We start from the raw sequence: 22,085 nt of genomic DNA, 5'->3' as shown, positions 1-22,085 counted from the left end.
TGTAAATGAGTATCTCCTGGGTTTTGCCATACAAAAGCAGCTTAGTACAGTCTGGAAGTGGGAACAACTTGTCCCCTTCTGGAATCTAATAACCGGGGGTGACAGAGGAGTGTGTGCGATGCTACAGATGAAGGAAGCAAACTTAACCTCCGCAGTGCCAGGCTGAGAAGCTCCACTGCAGCTGGGAGCACGGCCCAGTGCAGTGCTGAGCCACTGCCCTTGTGTTCTGCCACATACCAGCTGAACACAAGTGCCTGGGCAGGGAAGATGCTGCCCACATGCACGCTGGGTGAGGGCTGCTCGTGTGTCACTGGACATGTCAGACAACGCAGTGGGAGCAGGCTGGATGTGCTTGCCAAGACTCACCCAACACAGTGTCAGGAGCACACCAACAAATAAGGGATAATAATTATGATAAACTGACACCCCTTGCTCCTGCAGGACACAATGCAGTTTCTCGTTGACTGGTGTCAGAGAAAAAAGCTGTTTTGATGCACTAAACCACTTAAAAACTGTCTGAATGAAAAGGTTACATCCATGGGTCAGCATAAGTGATAATAGCTCAGGAAATAGCACTAATGTTGCTAACAATTTGCAAGTTAAGGACCGTAGTCTGGACACGCTGATGTCTCAGTCATTCTCAAACAATAGCAGAAAAAAAAGATGCAGATGAATGCAAACGAAAACACCACAGAGCATTGATTATGATACATTAGACAATTTTAAAAAATTGTTGTGCAATACCAGAGCCAGTTGGATTAAGTGAGAAGAGGAACAGAGCAATTTGCTCATAACTAGCAAACGCATAAAGAGTTTTCTTTGGATGATCAATGCATTTTATGAATTCCTAAAAGGACTATGCCTAAATATATCCCCAAACTCTCCTCCCTTTCCCCCCATCTAAGTCCCTGTGATTTTCTGAAAAGAAATCAGGACCTTAATGAATAATCTTGAGTACAGCAGAGCCCCATGGTACCACTTTCCTAAAATAGAAGACCTGTTCTTTTCCTCCTTAGCAATACCTGCTGCATGCCTTGCATTGTCTGCTGTAGGAACTGCAGCTGCTGGTCCTTTGTAAGGCTCTCTTCTGTTCGAAAGAGCTGTCCTTTCTCCTGCTTCAGGAGCTCCACTTCATTCCTGTAAGCATCCAGCTGCCATCGGAGACTATCGTTCTCTTCCTTCAGCGCATATGCTTGGGCGGCTAGAGCTAGGAGAAAATGAAAATGTGAAAAAAAATCAGTGAAATGGATTGTTTCTTTTCAAATAATACAGGGGGCATTGTCTGGAGAGATGACAATACAGCTGAACGCCAGTGAGACATTTCAGAGCTGAGACAAGACCCAGCAGAGCTGAAAATGATTAGGTTCTGGCAAGGATTGTTGCTGGGAGGTTATTTCCTGGGATGGAAGAAGCCATAAAGTGACCCTGGATAATTCAAATGCTACTTGCAATCTGGCTGCTAAATTTAGGCTTATATTTTAGGAAGAAGCTGGCATGCAGTCCAAGGGCAAGCCACTCACCAACTTTACAACATTTTCCTGTTGATGTTATAGGAACTGATACAGCCATTTAGTATTTATACTTGCACAGTGGCCAGATGTTCCAATCCGGTCTGTGCTAAGGAATTTTCCCAATGCGAAGTTGCTGGATTTAGTCCCATGAGAGAGGAAACATAGACATTTCTCTCCAGTCTTGCTATGAACTACTTCACACCAACAGTTGTGAGGAACCATTTAGACATAAAAATGGTGTAATAGAAAAAAAATATATAAAATACAAATGCTGAAAAAAAGTGTTGGCACTACAAGAACATTACTACATTAAAGGCATTGAAAGACACTTAAGTCATTTCCTTAGGAAGCGCCATTTGGCCCCTTTTCAATTTAGAATGGCATTTTTATTATCATAACTGATAGCAGGTGTTTGTGAAGAAATCGATTAGTATGCAGGGATGAAAATTACATTTGCCAAATGACTTGCACAGTTTGCAATATAAGCTAAAATTTGTGTAGCAAAAGGCAGAAGGCTATAAAGCATGTAGTAGGAACATTATTTAAATAAATTATCCGAACATAAATACATATAGGGAAAGGTGGCATTCATTAATTAGGGATGTGGCTATCATCCTATAGAAGAACACACTCCTGGTAGTATTTATATTTGGCAGGAGCAGTGGCCATTTGGCATAGCAAACTGCCATACCATGCTATTTTCTTTCTTGGAACCTGGTGACACAACAACATTACAGAGCAGCTGTAATTAAAAAACAACAATCTACTATGGCCTGTTCTGTCAACATTTGGTAACTGAACCACATAACTGATTTACATTCCTGATTAAATGATTTCAGGCTTGGTATCACAGAACTCTTTTTTGCCCACCTACAACAGCAGTATGGTTAAACTCCAAATTATAAGAAATTGCATATTAACTCCATTTAATACTAGGCACCTCTTGACTAGACCTTCTGCAGATAAAGAGTCCCCTGTTCCCCATGATAACATGATTCAGCACATTTGTGAAATTATACCAGCAATTAGGTAGAATGTCACAATATTTCATTAGCAATAAAAATGTTTTATCTTTGGTAGGACAAATCTACCTTCATTTCAGATAATTTTTGCTAATTTTAAAGTAGTGCAAATGCATTATTCAAAATAAAGTACAGTCAGCTACTATTCAAATACAGACAAGGACTGGCTACTCTGCTCAATTTGGATATTTTGCAGAATCTCTGCAAGATTTAGCAAGAGTTACAGTATTGTTATATCAAATTAAATTGTTCTGAAAAGCATGTAATCATCCTTCCATGACAAAATTTACCCTCAAGAAATTGCACTGATGAGTCCAATGGGCAAATAGGAGGATGAAGTACTTTTTTTAGTTTTTATTTTTTGTAAGAGCCAACAAGCTAAAATAAAAGAAAGGATTAAAAAACAAAAAACAAAAAACAAACAAACAAACAAAACAAAACAAAAAAAACCCAAAAAACCCAAAAAGAGGCCCAGCAAACAGAAACATCTGTCCAAGAAAAAAAATCTCAAGTCAAAATTAAATAGTTTGTGTTGGAATGGACCTCTAAATATTATTTAGCACAACTTGTGCAATTGTCTCACCATCCTCATCCTAAAATATTCTTCCTTACATCCAATCTAAACCTACCCTCTTTCAGTTTATAACTGTTTCCCCTTGTCGTGTCACTACAGCCCCTGGTGGAAAGTCTCTCTGTCATCTGTACTCTCTTACTTCTACCAATTAGACTCTCATTTAATATAACACCAAATTCTAGCAAGAAACTGCCTACCCTTCAGCTCCCTGAGAACAGGAATAGAGACCATCAGAGATGCACTCAAGTTTCCACAGCAACTCGAGAGCAGTAGTTCACCTGCTGCTCTTCATCTATTCCAGCTCTCCAAAAACTTCTGAGAGCTGCAGTACAAGTGGGGGTGTGAGGCCTGTGTATTCCCCCACTGAAATGTGGGTTCTGACCCAGATTGAGCTGAGGTTCAGACTGCCTTACCTGGAAAGACTGCTTGACTATTTTCTGTGCCTCACTACAGCCTAATTGGAGAACTTCTTCTCCTTTCTGTACTCCTAGGTGAGTTCAGGCTATTAAGTGGGGCTACAGACAGTAAGAGATGTCTGCTACAGGGTCAGCAAAATAGGAGAAATGAAAAGAGCCACAATATCTCACAAAAGCAAGTGACCTTTATGTGATGAACCTATTAGAGTTTAAAAAATAACTAATCCCAATGAAACAAGTCACAAAACACAGGAGCAATGAAGGTAACTGTCCATTTACTCTGTAGGAATGCAATGCAGGTTTTTACTGTTCAAAAACAGAGATGCACCTCTGAATGCTGTATTAAAAAATATGTAATATGTAATATTAAAACCTGTATAACAATAATTACATTGCAGTGCTACCAACAAGTTCCATCTGAGGTTGGTGCCCTGTTCTTTTCTGTACACCAGAAGACAAAGGCTGTGCCTGGAAGATGTTGCAATCTATTTTAAGACAAAATGAAAACATCCCAAACCACCTAAAATGAGAGAATATGAATACAGGAGAGATACATTTCTGATAGGCAGGATTCCCTCAGGTGTACAGACCCTTATCAACATTATTATACACTTGGATGATCACCCTAACCACTCACAGCAGAGCAAATGGCAACAGGGTCCAAGGCAGAAATATGTTCTTAAATAAGGAAGATGCAACACATATAGTAGCAGTGTAACAGACTATTAAATGGCCACAAGCTTTTAAATTAATTAATTACAGGTAAGAGTCCATAAATGATATGACATTAACTAAATGTTATATACTTTGCTATTTAATTTAAAGCTGCAAATAGTTGGTTCCTAACATGTGTGGACAGAATGGTTAACAGAAAAGGAGAATAAGACAAAAGGAAGACATCTGACAGACCTCAGGGAGTCTTGCTCATTCAACATTGGGTAACTGCTTTAAACAAAATCAGACACATTCTTTGTGTTGACCTAACATAACTATAATTTTAAGATATTTATGTTTTAGTGCACCAAGATTAAAATAACTCTGAATTCATATCAATGTCTCTTTTTATTCCAAGCAAAACATCTATTCTATTCTAAAAACATCCTATAATTTATTTTAAATTACATTTCATTTACAATCATTATATATAATGATATGCAATTTATTATATAGAATATAGAGAAAGGCACTTGATTGAATATTAAATTTAAAATAGAGAAGAATTTTGGGGGAAAAAATCTGCATTTTAAAAATTAAAATTTTTTTTCACAATTTTCATACATTTTTTAAACAGTTCATTGACAAAGCTGATGAATGTAGTTTTAGTTGAAAAAAAAAACTTGTTCATCACATCTCAAGCAATTTTACATTTGGTAGTTCAGATACTCATCTACAAAATCCCTCTCTGAGGCACACTAAAAAAAATCTTTGGATAAAAGACAGTGAATGCTGAAAACAGTTACAAAAGAACTATATACAAGAAATCTATATCAAAGGAAAACTGACAACAATCCCAAATAGCTGCCTGTGCAGCAAGTAGAAGAAAATATTCCTACCTAAACAAACACAGCTGGAAAACAGCTCAATATTCTCTTTACAGCATTTTCACTGAGGGATGCAAAATGATATCTGCCAGCCTCAGAGAAGCAGCTGAAGGAAGATTATACATCTATAGGTGGGGGAAACCTTTGCACTGATATTTCAAAGACTTCAAGAGGTTAGTGTGATTTCTTTGTGCTGAGGCAGAAGTGCTATATTCAATTTGGCAGCAGCCTCAGCGGCAAGATAGACTCCATTTAGTGGATCCAGACCAGATCCAAATCAAAAAGACACCCTCTTTAATACAGGAAATGACTGGCTGGTTAGAAATCCACTGAAATCTAAGGACATATTCATTGATGGTCATCTTAAAAGAAGCAAGCAATTAACTTTATTTTTCTAGGGTGTCTACCTTGAATAGTTAGGAGAGTGTCTTCTTTTTGACTAGCACTGATCTGTACTTTCCACTTTCAGCAGGTACTCAGTGACTGCATTTAACCTAATACATATCAACGCCCACAGGAGCCAAAGCAGAGTAAGTCCTCACAGGTGATAAGGGGTAATGGTAGTATTTCATCATGTCATGGTGACCCACATCATGTCATAGTGGCCAGGAAATAAAGCTAACACCCCACATCTCTGAATGCATTTCTTTATTGAGGACATTAGGGAGAATTCAAAATTTTCTCTCGTTTCTACTAGTGCACACCTACATTGTGGATTTCTCATTAGATGGTGCCCTAATAACATTACAGTTAATGCTCATGACAGTCTACTAATTTGCATACTGAGGGCACACTGAGATGAAAAGCATAAGCAGTAGGTTATCTCAAGAGCCTGAAGAAATCTGAAAGTAGTATCTGAAAAACAAATGACAAACACTAAAAACAACAACAGAAAACCTGCCTGTAAATTTAATGATCTTCTGTATGTCCTCCTAGCAGATCTTCTGTAGTTTATATTTCCAATAGATTCTATATTTGTACAGAAATAGATCATAAAACTCAGAACTTCTGTGATGTTTGTCCAGACTTTGGTCTAACCAGCAGAACTTTTCAGGGTTTTTGAGCTGTAGCTGATGTACTGATATAGTGAGGCAGATGAAAACAGAGAAAGAGCCTACTCCCAAGCCTTCCTGCCATCTGAATTCTACTAAAGCCATTATCCTGATTTCCTGACTTGAAAATGAAGGTTTAAATGATATAATGTTCCTCTTGATAACAGCAAAAAGAGAAGCATCAAAACATGTCAAAATAATGGATATTAAGGTAATTTGTTTCATCACTCCCGTTGCAGATCATTTTCAATGTCAAAAAAGCCATCTTGCAAGACACAGTGACTTCTTCAAAGAGTTTTCAGCTTGAGGGACTGAACAAATGTGACTGGAGGGAAAAAAGGACACAAAGTTCACAACTATAAATACAAACAATAGAAGTCATCCCTGGCCTCTAGCTAGCCTGCTTGTTTATCAAATAGGTGAACTGTGAAGCAGTACAAGCAAGGGAAAATCAGCAAGGAAAAATGTTTCTGGAGGATCTGGAAGGACATGAACTGTGTTTTGATGCTGTTGAAAACAGGGTAAGTTATACAGTAATGGCATTTTTCATTAGTAAGGAAGACAGTCTTTGCAGAAGTACAGTTTGGATGGTCATAGGAGATAGAGTGGGTGGCAGCCCTGCTCATGGCAGGGAAATTGTAACTACAGGATCATTAAGGTCCTTTCAAGTCTAAACCAATCTGTAATTCTATTATAACTAGATAGGTCCACTGGACCCTCATTCATTTTTACCCTCTAAGGCTGTGCTTAGTGCTCCAGCCCACTGAAAATTTAATTTTGTGCTAGAGTCTGAGAGTCCCATTATGATCACTCAGTGGCAGGGTGTGTGTGTCAGTCAGTAGCCCCACACTTTAGGATGCGTGGGAAGGTCGAGTTTGGAGGAGTTGTGCGAGGTGGTGGGAAGGAAGGCACAGCCCTCATTGCAGATGGCAAGCACGACCTCTGAGGTGAAGGGACAGCTTGACAGGTGATAACCAACGGAGCAGCTTGACAGGTGATAACCAACATTTCCAGCACCAAGCTGACCCTTCTCTCTGTATTCTGGAAGAAGCTTTCTGAAAGAGGAAGATTTGACAAGTACACCTTGGTCACTTTGAGGCATCTTCTTGAACCCACGTCACAATATCAGGATCCTGAGTCATCCAATGTCTAAAGCAGTTTTGGTCCATAGTCTTGAGTCCCAGAGGACACTTGCTTTTCTTTATGGACACTTACCAAATACCTGATTACCAGCGTAGTGATGCCTTAAGTTTTAGCTTTGATATTTTTCAGGTTCTGTACTGCATTAGTACATAACTCTGAACTTCATATAAAGTGTTAGCAAGTTCTCTTCACAGTCTTGTCAGACCAAACAATCTTTTTCCAGCCTGAGAAGCAAGGACACCATTGCAGCTTCAGGCCCAAGAAGTGTAAACAACAGCAAAGTGAGGACAGCAATCTGGGAGGATAGGACTTCATAACCTGAAGCTGTAATTGGATAATTAACCCCAATATGTAAATGGACCAAAACTTATAAAAGTGTGAAAACTCGTGACCTGTGTCCATCTTGGGTAGAGGCACAGCCGGGCTCTTGCACTGCCCAAGGTGTATCCTTTGAAGGCCTTCTAATAAACACCTACTTTATTCCTTTAACACTGTCTAGCCTCTCTTCTAGGTAGCCTTTCAAGGCATCATAGTGCTCAAATATCAATGACAAGAGCATAGAAACATGTCTGATATAAGCAGTTACAAGCAGCCTTCTTCCTCTAATGCATGCTTTAAAAAATACCTGTTCCATAGTTCTCCCTCATTCCTGCAAAAATACACTATGTCACTTGAGTTTTTTAAAAAAAAAAAACAAAACCACGTTTTGCTTACAATTTGAAAATAGCTAGCTAAGTATCATGAATAAACTCTAAAAACAAAATTTGCATGGTATAAAAATACATAATTTGGAGCAATTACAAGCTAACCTAGCTATGAACAGTTTTTTTTCTTTTCCCTCTTCAGACATAATGCAACCAAACAATGAAGAAATTTCCACATTATTTTCAAGTGCTAAGCACACTTCATTTGAATGCCTTGGTATCTGCAAATTTAAACTCTGAGGGCACTAATTATCCTATATGAGAAGGGTTTATTGTCATTAATGTTAGTGGGAGTTAGGCCTTGCACACTGGGAGGGAGATTTACTCTTTTGCAAAACCTGTTTAATTCAGGTGCAGTTGCTTCAAAGTCCTTTCCCTACCATGCAGCCTATGTTCAATGCAGAGAAGCTCATTATACCAGTTACATTCGTGATGATACCAGATGTTCAAATTGAATAATCATGAGAATTATTTTCCTATTCACATAAAACTTGGTGGCAAACACTTAGTAAATGGAAGGATGGAAAGAAAGGAAAGAAAGGAAAGAAAAGAAAGAAAGAAAGGGAGCCTCCAAGAAAGCTGGAATATGACTATTTACAAGGGCATGCAGTGAAGGGACAAGGAAGAATAGCTTCAAACTGAGAGCAGGTCTAGATTAGATATTAGTAAGAAATTCCTTACTGCGAGAGTATTGAGGCACTGGCACAGGCTGCCCAGAGAATCTGTGGATGCCCCATCCCTGGCAGTGTTCAAGGCCAAGCTGGAACTAGATGATATTTAAGGCCTCTTCCAATACAAGCCATGCTATGATTCTATGAGCCTATTAATTGCAATTTTATTCATCCCATTCAGGAGAGACCTCTATACATTTGCAAAACCAAAGTGTTTCTCTGACAAGAGATTTTTCTCAGTTTACGAAATTTCTCCCTGCTTAGCAGACATCAGCAATATCAATGCCCTTTTCTATGTTTACTATACCTGTGACTCACCAGTAATTTATGAAGGCTTATTATTTCTTGTGTAATGAAGCACATCTCTTTGCAAATACCACAGAAGGTGCAGGCAAAGGGAGGACCTATTATTGTCCAGCAGGGACTAGTAACAAAAAGTCATAGGCAAATGCTGGCTCTACAGAGGACTAAGAATGCCCCAGTGAGCAGTGCTGCCAACTTCTGTGGTGTTATGATGAGTTCCATGATATCTCACATTTTATTTAAAGGCCTAGAGAGGCCTGAAAACCTCTGGTTTAAGCTTCTGGAAGTTCCAAACTTTCTAGACTGTGGATCAGTATTGGCTCTTCCTTTTTAGTCATGCTCTCAAAAAGTGAGTTTTAATTAAAAACATTAAAAATACTACTTAATCTAGCTGTTATAGCCAGTTCAAGGAATAAAGATGTAGATTACTTGCTGCAGTCTTACCAGTAATCATTGACTCTAGTGATCAGCTTGGGATAACTGATCTGGACCTCGTGGCTGCAAAAAACCCACTTGAACAGTGATCCAACTTTCTCCAAAGGGCTGCAAAGATCCAAGACTAGTTTCCCACTTCTAGCCAATCTTCCTACCCTTCTCTTTCTACCCTCCTCTCTTTTACCTTTGCACTTGTTCTGTTCAGTTCATCTCTATCTCTAATTGCATGAGTCCATCTATTTGCTCATTTGTAATTCCCACTTGCCTGACATGGCCAGATGTTTCTCTCTTCCCTCACTCATACTTACTTTGCAGTACATTCTCTAGTCCCCTGTTACCTAGATCTGTCCCAGGTAAATTGCAGCATTAAGCATTTTGGACTTTTTCTACAAAGATGTCACATCACATTACTGAAATGAATATTTGGAATTTGGAAGAGGCCACGTAGTTACAATAATATCAAAGCCTGACACATTTTAGGTTTATTTTACTTGACAGCATCTCTTTGGAGAACAGGAACCTTACACAGCTTCTAAATGATATTTTGACAGTTGCTAGTTAATCTGGCCCATTGAGACCTGTTTCTGCAGGTCACCTCTTTACAGCAAAGGGCCCTTTCTCCCTCTACATTTTGGGTTGCATTCTTCTACCACCAGCCATGACAACACTGATACCAGCTGACTTGGCATGTGTATAGGGGGAGACAGGAAAGAGAAGATGTGGCTCTGCACAGACATCTCTGATGGATGGACTTCAGTTGAGTTAACTAGGAAGAAAGCCATCATAGTAAAATGTAGTATAACTTTGATCAAAAATAGTAGCAATTCTCAGACATTTTCAAAATTCATAAAATGCCACTTAACATCTTGTGTATTTTGTTTGTGATGAAGTGAATTTTTCTGATACTTTGTGTTTACCAGTAACTGCTGCCTCAGTTAAATATGATCAAGCAAATAATAAATCTCTTTTAGAGGTTCTACTTTTTTTCCTAATTGAGAAAAAAAAAGACTGTTGCAAGACTTACAGATACTGTTCTTTAAAGATGCCAGCAAAAAAGTGGCTTTTTCCTCTAATCAATATTTTAAAAATGACTGTATTCATGTAATACTAAAAATGAGCAGAGGAAATTTTAATCTTGAGGGTGAAGGAATGAAGGAAATAAGAAAAGTGCTGGTTACTGGGGAGATACCAACTGGCATTGATGACAGACTCCCAACTAGTAATGGAAAACACTGCTTGTACTACTGGTGTTTTGCAGCTGAGGGTACAGACGTGAACTCTGCATAGCAGAAGAGATGATGATTTTACTAAATCTTATATATGTTGCACACAGGTATTGTCTGCATGCACAGACATGTGATATATAAATCACTTAGGATATTCAAGGACTATTGTATACAGGTAAACCTCCACGTAGGTGGGTCACTGATGGTTGCTCCTTAGGAGTCAAAGCGCCTTTTATATTTTCACTCAGATTTAAACAATCAGCACTGGCACTTACAGACACATGGCTGCATCACTGCTGTTGGCACTTGAACGAGGAATTACATTCAGGCTCAGCACCACTGTGAGAACTCGAAAAAAAAATCTGTAGGATTTATGAAGAAAATGCCATTGCTACTTTGAAACAAACTTGACAGTGTGCATGTGAATCCCTCAATTTGTCACATTCATTAGTGAAGAAAGGGCTGATATGAGTGGTTTAAATGACTACGGTGATTTCAATTGGTCTGATTTACAATAGCCAAATTTTGTTCATAAATGTAAAGTGCTTTCTATAAATGTGAGGATAAACCATTTTTGAACAAAATTCCATTGCACCTTAAATTGCAGGAGAGCATTTATCCAGCTATCTCTCTAACCTTGTGGTGGATTAGAGGGCTGAGTTAATTTTTCTTTTAAAATCATGCATAATACTGAAATACTTGCTCAGTTACCTTTGCCTTAGATAAAAATGGATTTTAAATGGGAATACATTTTTACCCCTTTATGCCTTAGAAGGCATAAGCAAATGATGACAAGAAGCTTGTAATTTTTGGCCCTCACATTCAGACACAATTTCTTGAGTAATTTATTCCTTATGTGAATGGAAGGGGGTTCAGAAGAGCTGTATCTGCAAGCCCAAACCTCCTTTTCTCTCCTCCTTCTGCTTCCAGAATATTCAGTATATGCAAATAAACGCCTCTGTGCGTTTCCACAGTTTAACATGTTTAGCAGGTATTTTCTCAGCTTCTGAAAAATAAAATGTGTTCCAAACTTGCAGATAACAGGGTTCTACAGAGCTTAGTTAGGTACTTCCAGGCCTTTCAGAAACAGACATTTTATTGAAATTTACAGAGAGTGTGTAGCTTTGAAGAGATAAGTGTGAAACGGTCCTTGTACCAGATTTTCTGAGTAAGCCACGACTTAGGACATTTTATCTGCAGTTGTTGACCAGAACGTGAGTGCAAACACTCCAGCCAGCAGGGAGTAGTTTGTAGGATCAAGGTTTGACAGCACAGACATCTCAAAATCTTTCAACAAAACATTATGAGACAGATGACTATCTCAGAACAACATAGGGAGAGTTATTGCTTTTTATAATGTTCTTCCTTGACTTAAAAATGCTCACTATTCTCCAGACAAATTTAAGAAGGAAGATAGCCTGTATCTGACACATGACAAAGAAGCAATGAAGGAAGTGGTGTTAGGAACTGGCAACCACCCAAGTACCTCCAAAGAGGTACCTGGTTGACTTGTGTGGTGGGGGCACTTCGCTGTTTCAGAAGCAGCCCAGCAATCACTTGATCCAAGTGTTGTAAAGACATGCTTGCACAGTTCTTGAACTTGATAAAACTTGCAATGCACCAAATATTTGGAGGGATGGATAAAAAAACAAAATGTTGTAAACTATTTTGCCCACTGGAAGGCAAAAAACCAACAAATAAATAATAAAATAAAAAATCCTCATTTAAAAACAAAACCAAAAGCCATAACCAACAAAACAAACCACCTTTCTGCATGCTGATGTTCAAGGAGTCACACACTGGAACCACCAGAGAACTGGATAAAATTGTGCAGTATCTAGTTCTTCACTCTTTCATTTTACATCCTTCTCTTCTCTTCTCTTCTCTTCTCTTCTCTTCTCTTCTCTTCTCTTCTCTTCTCTTCTCTTCTCTTCTCTTCTCTTCTCTTCTCTTCTCTGCCATGAATCCAAACCCAAATAAGACTAAAAGAAGATCATTCACCTCCAAGCAGCTTTGAATCCAGTTGGCTTTCAAATTTATGAATCAAATCCCACAATATACTTGCCATGAAAATGCTATACTATGGGTATTTGTCATTAGTAAGAAGCTTATTTTCTTGAGATGGCCTTTATCCAAAACAAGAGCAGGACGTCATGAAACTCCTCTGCATCTAAGATTCATTCATCAAAGTAAAACAGCATCACTAACTACAAGTATTTTTGGGATTTTTGTAGCCCCAAAGCTTCAAGCAGGAACTCTGCTGCGTGTGTTTTTATCTCCTGGCATGAAACTACACCACAGACTGGCAGTCAGCTGGACACGTAAGAAAGTAGAAGATTCATGCTTTGAAAAAAGGAGGTTTTTAATGCTTTGGAAGCTTCAGCCACCCTTGCATGTCTCATGACATAAGAACAATCCCCAAACCTGCAATTATGGGCTTAGAAACTGACATTAGAAAACTGACTCAGCTATCTGATCATTATCTCCTCTGACATGCTGGCAATGGCTGATGATTCTTGGAAATAATGGCAGGTAAGAAGGCACCTAAATCTCCACCTCAAGCAATATCTCTAGTTTCTCTAATGTGCCAGGGTGAGAAGGGCTTCTAAAAACAAGAGGGCATAAAGGGCAGAATGATTAAGAAAATGTAACCCCTAGAACTCAGTTTAAACACTAATAAAAATGATCTTTCATTGGAGGTCAGAAATATCATTAAGCTAAAGCCACTCTTGAAGGAATTTATTCTTTGTGCTCTGTTCAGAATCAACCTTCACTGTTATAAATAGGGCTCATTCTCTTGAAGGCTAAATATGAAAGAAAAAGCACAGAAGTTTTATATTGGAGAGGGCACTGTAAGGAAGGTCACTTTATAGAAAGCATGAAATGTAATTTGGAGAAGAATGCTAATACAAGCTATATCAGATTGTGAGGAAGCTGAAAACAGCATATGTTCTAATATTGTCTTTTATTGATTTTGCTGCCAACATCCCACTTCAACAATGTTACAGCCGCACTTCAGGACTCTTAATGGAGGGGGATGAAGAAAATCAATATACAGAGCTTGCTTCTGCTCCCATTGAATTCAATGTGAGTTTCATTATTAACTGCAATGAGCAGAGGACAGAGTTCAGACTGTTTCATCACTTTGTGTTTGTTTATTCTTTCCCTTTTTATTTAACCTCCTAAGGGGCAATGTGTATTTTTATCCTATGTTTTAGAAAAGTCCCATTTAAATAGAGCAATCCCCTATCAACCTGTAAGTTTACATGTTAGAAATGATGCCCTGTTTTATGAAACCTAATGAAAAATTATAGCCTGTATCCTGAATCAGGAAAGTTATAATAAAAGATATAGGATTTGAAATAAATTCTAATAACAAAATCATTTTTTTCTTAAAAATATTTTCATTCCAATATGAAGCAAATAAAAGCAGTTTAGTTTTCACTGACTTGTAAAATATTGCTTTCAATGTACATTGTTTTCTCAATTACAAATAGATGGGATGCACCTGAGCTTCTTCTTGCTATTATTTTAATGCTATTTACACAAAATGAAATATGCTAAAATTATCTCCAAGAATTATAAGCATCATCTTCATTCCAACAACATGCTGTTAATTTTGTTCTAGCATGAATGCAAAACATATTTTAACATGCTGTCAAAAGGAGACACTAAGAATGTCAATAAAATAGCAGTAAAATAAATGTAAATTTAGACTGCTGTCACAAGTGGCTGCTTGGTTTTGTAAAGATGTTAGGTTGCTATAGCGTTTTCCATAGCAACTTTGCATCTTATTACATAAATAATCCCTCAGTGTCCTTAAAGCTTACTAAAAACAGGATTAAATCTATTCTCATATGTAATGATCCTGCATAAAACCTTATCAGTATGAAATACCCAGAAAACTTGATAAATTGTAATCTAGATAATGGTATTTCTGGCAGTGGAAAAGCATCAAAGCACAACAGACTTGTGTCGTAGTAAACAGGACATTCTCCTACACCTCATATTAGGAAAATGCCTTTGAAGTGCCTGTTTCCTCCAAAATTTGGAAGTCAGATTAACCCCTTCATTGCTGCATGCACAGGACCAGCAGAGACCTCCATCCCGCAGCCTCTGTGTTGTCCATGACCTAGAGGAACTGGCTCAGTACCTGGGCCAGGACAAAGCTGTCTTTATTCTCCAGGGAACAACCTTCAGCCATGATTCATCAAGACTTTTCTGCTAAATTCAGCTGCACAAGAAGCATTATTAGAGGCAAATGGACTTAAAACCAGGGGCATAATATTAGGCCCCTGCCTACATGCATCCTGAACTTCAGCCTGTTTTTGTAAAAGCTGTGGGAAAAATGGAATGCACTTTATGGCACAAAATTGGAGTCTGCCTGATGATAACAGCTCTGAACTGGCATGCTGTGAAAGACACTAGAGCAGACTTTTCCCAGCACAGAGGAAGTAATCATCTTGTGATGCTTTCTAGTGATCACCCCTGATGGTTCCAGGGAGCAAAGCTGATTGTCTGCTGTGCCCAGAGCATTTCCATTCGAAGGGAAGTTACTCTGCTCACAGAGCTCAAAAGGGTTGTTCAGCTGTCTTCTGTGACCAGAGAGGGGACTGTGTCACTATAGTGACAATTCAGAGCCCCACATTTTAAATATGTTCTTTTCTTTGAGAATGCTTCTACAACCAGGTTGGTGGTGTCTGTTTATCACTGCAGGGCTGCTTACGATACCAGCTGTTTATGGCCTTGAAATGGTACCACTTTTTTTAAGGAATAAAAAGCAATGCTATCCCATTAATTTCTAAGGTAAATACATTTTGTTATTTTACATTATGTTTATCAATAAGTGTTTAAAAGGACAATTGGCAAATACTGGGTTTGTTAAATACTAATAAAATCTGATGCCAAAAAGCTATGGGATGGAGAGTAATGACAGAAAAATAAATCAGACTTTTGTTTGAAACAAAATCCCCCCTAAATCCGAAAGGTTAGTCTTACAAGAAAGGAAGGGAGAATTATCCGATCTCTGAAATCAGGAGGAAGAAGAAGACCTGACATGAGATCTGCTGTGACACTTGTTCAGATGGAAACAAAGGAAAACCAAAGCTCAGCTCCACACCGCTGGGGCTTGGTGATTTCTATTCAAAGTTTTAACAATATAAAGCTTTCCTACCAGTTTAATCCACCTATAAACCACAGTTCCTGTTCCATATGTGTATTACTCCATTCATAAAAGCCTTAGAGAAAGCAAAAAGAGGATTGAATTGCAGAGAAAAGATGAATAAGCATGACACAGATCACTTTGGTGTTGTTTCAGGCTTTCCTTGAAGATTTGCCAGGCTTGCAACTTTCAAGACAGACTTGTAAACAATATCCCAAAGCCTGTTTTATGCTGTGTGGGATTTTCAAATACTGAGTTTCACAAGGACTTACCCTCTTCTGTGAGATGGACTGCCCACTATTCAGCCTGTGCCTTACAGTAAGTGACATAGCTGATGCTGCAAACAGGACAGATCAGTTCAGGACAGCATTAAAGATCCAACTTCAGTGTTTAAGTTTGACACCTGCTTTAGGTATGTTTGAAAATGCTGCCATGGAGGATGTCGTCCCCAACTTGCAAAGCAGCACCAATCTTACGTGTTCAAACTGGTCTTGCCTTGTGCAACTTGCAATTTGTTATTTGCACACAGCCTCTGAGATGTTATTAATGTACTTCATCAGAGGTAGTACAATGGTGGTGAAATGCCCCAGGGCTCCAGTGTGTAGGCTATTGCAGTTCTGTTGAGCTGGAGGGAAGCTTATACCAAGAAAACTATTATCCATGTGGACAGAACAGGTAGTGGCTGAATGAAAGGAAGAACCATTGTCTCCATTTGATATTAGAGAATTTGATACTGAGATAATACAAATTCATTGATTAGTCCAGGCGGGGGATATGTAGCAGAGCTGGGATTTGGCATAGAGCTCTGGGATCCCAGTCAAACACTTCAATCACATAACTATCTTTCCTGCACCCCTCTCCAAGCACAAAGCATTTCATTCTGTTCCGCAGCACCAGCTCCACTCTCTCGTTGAAGCTGGATTTGCTAGAATTAATGGCATGTTTGTGTACTGCAAAAGCAAAAGATTAACCCACCTCCCCTTACTGTAAAATAACAGGTGCCTTGCAGGCATAAACCAAACTTCAGCTCTTCTTTACAAAACACATCTTTACCAATTCTTAAAATCGCTTTTGAGGCTTTTACATGTGGTTCCTTACTCCCTGTGCCAGCAGGTGGGAGAGGAAGCATCCATAAATCCTGATCATTCTGAAGATTTTTGTATATCCTCTAGACTCCAGCATTGAATCTCTTTTTTCTCCCTTGAGCTAATGCTCCAGTAGCTGCGTCCTGACTTTCAAATATATTAACTGAGTTGCCAATCATCATTAAAATTTTTTTCTTAGCAATCTTCCAGCTTTACTTTAGCAATCCTCTTGTCTCTTTCAAACTCCAAAATCCACATTGCAGAAAAATCACTGTTTAAGGGCTGAATTTTGTGGGGGAGAAAAAAAAAAAAAAAGCCAGTCTCATGACTGAAGATTCACTCAGTCTCAGGTCAGCCTTTTTCCAGCTTCCCCTGGAATGCAAATGACTTTTAGTCTGTGAAACTGTGAGGATTTCCTGTACACTAGGCACTTGTGACAGTTGAATCAACTTACTGGATACCCTAGGGGGTTCTTCAGGCTATCCTTGCAGAAGTTTGAGATGGTCTCCAACGTAACAAACAAGTAGTGAAGTTTTCCTTTTCCTTGAAGATTCAGCTTGCAGAATAGAGTAGGGTACTGACTAAGCCTGCGGAGAATGACCTGTAAAACACCTGGATCAGCAGGTCTGTGTGCAGGGGGCAGTGGCCCAGGCCTGCAATGTTGACGAGGGGGTGGAAGACAGGTTTAGGAGATTGGAGATGCCAGTTCTCATTCCAGTTCTGCCACTGAGTCACTGATATCAATAAATCAAGTTCGTGAATAGCTAGCAGAAGCATAATTTGCAGAGGAAAGAAAAGGATTTGAGTCTAGAATGGAATGACACAGTTTGCAACAAGTCCACATGGACCTCTTCCGATTCTTGCAAGACCAAATTTTCCCAAACAAAGGTCAGTTTCTAATATGCACTATGATTTGCATGACTTAATATGTGGCATGCCTCGAAATAAAATGCAAATTATTCTTAGTAAAAGCTTATTCATCCCCAGATGTTATTGTGCTCTAGGGTGTCAGCTACCTGTAACATTCCTCTGTGTCCTGCTTGCAGCTGTGATAGAGTTAATTTTCTTCCTAGCAGCTGGCACAGTTCTGTGTTTTGGATTTAGTATGACAAGATTGTTGTTGAAACACTGATATTTTAGTTGCTGCTAAATAGTGCTTTCTCTAAACCAAGGATTTGTCAGCTCCCCATGCTCTGCTAGTGAGGAAGTGCACAAGAAGCCTGGAGGGAGCATGGCTGGGACAGGTGACCCAAATTAGCCAGAGGGTTATTCCATACCACAGAGCCGCGAGTATGCTCAGTAAATAAACTGGGGGGAGTTGGTCAGGAGGAGTAAATTACAGCTGGAGACAAGGTAGGCATCACTCAGAGGGTGGTGAGCAACTGTGCATCACTTCTTTCTGTTGGATTTTATTTCCACCTCTTTTTCCTGTTCATCATCATTTCTACTACTACTACTATTATTATTACCCTCATCATTATATTTTGTTCAATTATTAAGCTGTCCTTCTGTCAACCCATAACTTAATACTTTTTTTTTTTTCTGATTCTCCTCCCCATCGCACTGGGCTGGGGGAGTGAGCAAGCAGCTGAGTCATACTTAGTTGCCAGCTAGGTCAAGCCACAACACTTTGAAACCCCAAGTCCAGCAGCTCTGGACGAGCATTCGAGCACAGAAGTACTTCTTCACAGTCTCAGGGCTTAGAAGTGTTGCAGTATGTTTTCAAATGCTGGGGTTGGAATCCACCTTCTTTTTCTCAGGGTGATTAATAGGTTTACCTTCAGATATCCTAGAGGAAAGTTTTAATTCTAACTATCTAGCTGTGAGAAGATGTGATGCACTCAGTGTGTTTTCTTCTAGGAAAGAAGAAATTATGCTGGGAGATTCCTGAAACTGTGCTTTACTGAGACAGAATGAGGTCTTAGAACCCATTCTAAATTGTTGAATTAATTAAGCCTTTTTGTGCTAGCAGTGACTTAACCAGGTGAACCACTGAAAAAAAGACCTGACACAGGTGTTGAAGCCTGAGGGAATCCCTGCCACTTATTACAGCTTTAGGGCCGTAACTTCCCAACAGTCTTGCTCACGCTGCCAAAAAGGGCAGGCTGAAAAATAATGTCCTCAAGAAAATTGTTGGCATGGCAGAACACGCATTGCAGAGCTCTGGAACCATACAAATCAATTAATCATGTCTCATTGCTTCAGCTACTTTTGGGTTTAGACTTTTAAAACTTTATGTGTGCATGCTGTCCTTGAATTGAAGAGGCACAATACCTTCATGTTTCCCAAGAAAGTTCTTAGGAAAAAATTTTTTTAAAAAGGGGTTGAAAATAAACAAAGTGACAATGTTTTCTTACTGTGCAAGATGGTTTCTTTGTGACAAAAGACTCTTTAAAGACATTCTTCATACAACAGAAGTTACTGTGAATACAAATAGTCACTCCAGTGAGATAAAGTGGTGGTTCTGGAATGATGTACTTAGAGAGAAAAAAAAAGAAAAAGAGAAGGCATCTAACACAAATAGTAATTAAAAAAAAACATCAGAAGAAGGAAAGAAGAATCACATTTCTGTACATAAGAGTAATAATAAAAAAAAAGTACCTTTTCAGTTTACTTTCATTTACCAATGTTTTATACCTGATAGCTCTTGGTTTAATTCCAAGTTTCCTCTATTGTTATTGACAGAAGAACCAAATGCACTTGCTTTAACTGAGTGTAGTGTTGAAAGAAGAACATTAATTTGAGAACTGGATGATTGTGTATGCAGCAGGATGGATCAACTCCACTGAGTTTAAGAGGATGATGAATGGTACAACAAACAATGATGGACACATACTCAAGTGTATTCATATTGCTAAATTTTGATTTAGAATGCAACCCATTACTGGGTTTGCTCAAGTGCCCACATTGTAACAATACAAATAACTTGAAATTGTTTGTGATAGAATACTGTAGAAATCTCAGATAGCAAAACTTTTGACAGTAATGTCTTTTTTCACGCATGAAAACCAAACATGCTTTCCTATCTGTGGAGGTCCAAAATCAATGACCAGCTCTGCCCTAAGCATGCATATGTTAAATCTGCTGAATTGGTAAGTATTGCAGATCATAAAATTCCTGCATCTCTTCTGGCACGCAAGCTATATTTATTTCTGGCTCTACCTTCCTGTTGTTAGTTCTAATGACTTTTCTCCATAAGAGTGGAAACAGTCGATGTAAAATGATTAGATAGTCATAAAAATTGCTGATTTCTAGCAATTCCTGGTCTGCAACGACCCACTGTCTCAGCTTCAAACACTCTGCTAATGGCATCTAGAAAATACACATCCAAAAAATAAACCTAGCAAAAATTAAGGCTGCCCTTTATGGGTTTATTGCATTTTTCTTCCAGGAAAAATATTAAATCTCCCCTCAAGAGAGATGTCACAGTAAAAATTTCTTTGCTAGAATGACATTTCCTTCCTTTGGTCTTTACTTCTGAGGCCCTTCAACCTCACACAGTATCTTATCACAGAAGGAGCCAAATGGGTTCCTCTCTTTGTAAATTTGAATTCAAACCTTTCGACTGGCATACAAAGACTTGAAATCATTGAATGGACAAAGTGCTTTCCTTTCTTACTATGGTGCCTGTATGAAAAGGACTAGATCTGGATTACCCTAGTGGAGACTCAGTTTATTTCCATATTATTACTTTCCTTCTTTATTTTTCTGAAAGCTCACTGCTGCCCAGCAGTTTCTAGTCATGCTTTGGCTTCAGCTCCTAAAAATTTCACTCTTTATATGAGTGTTTAAACAAGCAAGCCCTTGTGAGCAACTCACAAATTATTAGCCAATGCCAAGAAATAGAGGAATGTATACATCCAGATCATGTTGCCAGTTAGTAACTCTGGCAGCTTCTGAGCCACCTCTTGGTGTCCATCCTGGATAGCAGAGTATTTGTAGAAGGCTGAAAAAGCTGTTTTTCTAATTCACATTACATGCACCCTTGTTCTTGGACTCATGATAGCCATCTATTGAGTGTCTAATTCGTGCAGAATGCAGTACCATACTGTGAAATAGGTACCCTTTTAAGGGCAGTATGCAGCCAAAACAGCTCCACAGTTAAAACGCTATTTGTTATAGAGATTAGAGATTATTATATCTTTGTTGCAAAGAAAGGCACAGCCTGGAGAATACTGACCAAAGTATAACTTCAACTAGTCTCATAATAAAACATCATTTCTACCATGGAATGAAATGCTGTCATGCAAAACTGCAGAGAGTGCAGTAAGGAAACAATGCTTCCAGCCAAGGGCAGAACTGGAGAATTTTCATCATTATAGAACATAGCAGGTGACAGACATCTCCTAGAGACAGCTTGCATCATTCAAATAACTAATTTATGAGGGTTTAAAATAAGATACTGTCTTATATAATCAGGTATTAAAATGTCATTTCTCATATGTAAGTTTTTGTTTGCTTTTACTAAAACAACACTTGCAAATATTTACCTGAATCATCTACTCTCAGCTTTTTACTGGGATTGTCACCACTGTCATCATCGGACATTTCCATCTCCTCTTCCCGGCGGATTCCCATGAGCTGTTCACTGTGAGCATTTCGGAGCTCCTAAAAGCCAAAATTACCTTTTGTCAGTATTAACTTCCATAAAGTTATTATGCATTATTTAGTATCTGTTTTTAATACTGATCTGATTTTAATTATACATCATTTATCATTGTAATCATATTTATTTGTGTATGAATATTTATAAAAACAGAAGCACAGGGAATTATTCCTGTGAAAGAACTGAGTTTATCAAAGGTAACATTCAGGGAAAACAAGAGAAAAAGTGACTTTCCCTGTTGAGTGATCTTTAGGCCTGCTAAACATAGGAAAAATGTTTTAACAGCAGGGATAATACTTAAAACTGTGTATAAAGCAGACTGATAAAGAGATTGTCAGCTTGCTTAAGGGCCAGCTAATTCTTGCTTCCCTCTGCCACTTGGGGTAAGATTAATTTGGCCAAATGTAGGTGTCTGCATCACACAAAGTTTTAACTTTTAACTAAAGTTTTAACTTTTAACTAAAATGCACCCTTAAAGTGCCTTGTTCTCTCTGCTGATTGCAAAGGGAGCCGAGTGCAGACAGTGCAGATGAAGAGCTGTGCATTTTTAAGTGCCTAATGCTGGTCAAAGGAATCTCACCCTCTGTCCCTATGCCCAGACTGCCTTGGACTTAAAAGACCTGGTCCCACAACGC

The 22,085-nt window shown here is 38.6% G+C and overlaps 1 protein-coding gene across 3 annotated transcripts in view; it reads right to left on the bottom strand.

Moving 5' to 3' along the window:
* ENOX1 (ecto-NOX disulfide-thiol exchanger 1) overlaps positions 1–22,085 on the bottom strand; it is a 354,413-nt gene that overhangs the window by 41,533 nt on the left and 290,795 nt on the right. For all 3 annotated transcript variants that reach the window (XM_041467082.1, XM_041467084.1, XM_041467083.1), the window contains 2 exons: positions 21,335–21,452; positions 1,023–1,207 (listed from right to left, as the gene is read on the bottom strand). In XM_041467082.1, the coding sequence (XP_041323016.1) occupies positions 1,023–1,207; positions 21,335–21,452 (303 nt within the window). The remainder of the gene's footprint in view (positions 1–1,022; positions 1,208–21,334; positions 21,453–22,085) is intronic.

This window comes from Pyrgilauda ruficollis, unplaced genomic scaffold, assembly GCF_017590135.1.
Source record: "Pyrgilauda ruficollis isolate IOZ18807 unplaced genomic scaffold, ASM1759013v1 scaffold20, whole genome shotgun sequence".
In the NCBI taxonomy this organism is placed as follows: Eukaryota; Metazoa; Chordata; class Aves; order Passeriformes; family Passeridae; genus Pyrgilauda; species Pyrgilauda ruficollis.
The sequence above is the reverse complement of the archived record's forward strand: the minus strand, read 5'-3'. Positions and strand labels throughout refer to the sequence as shown.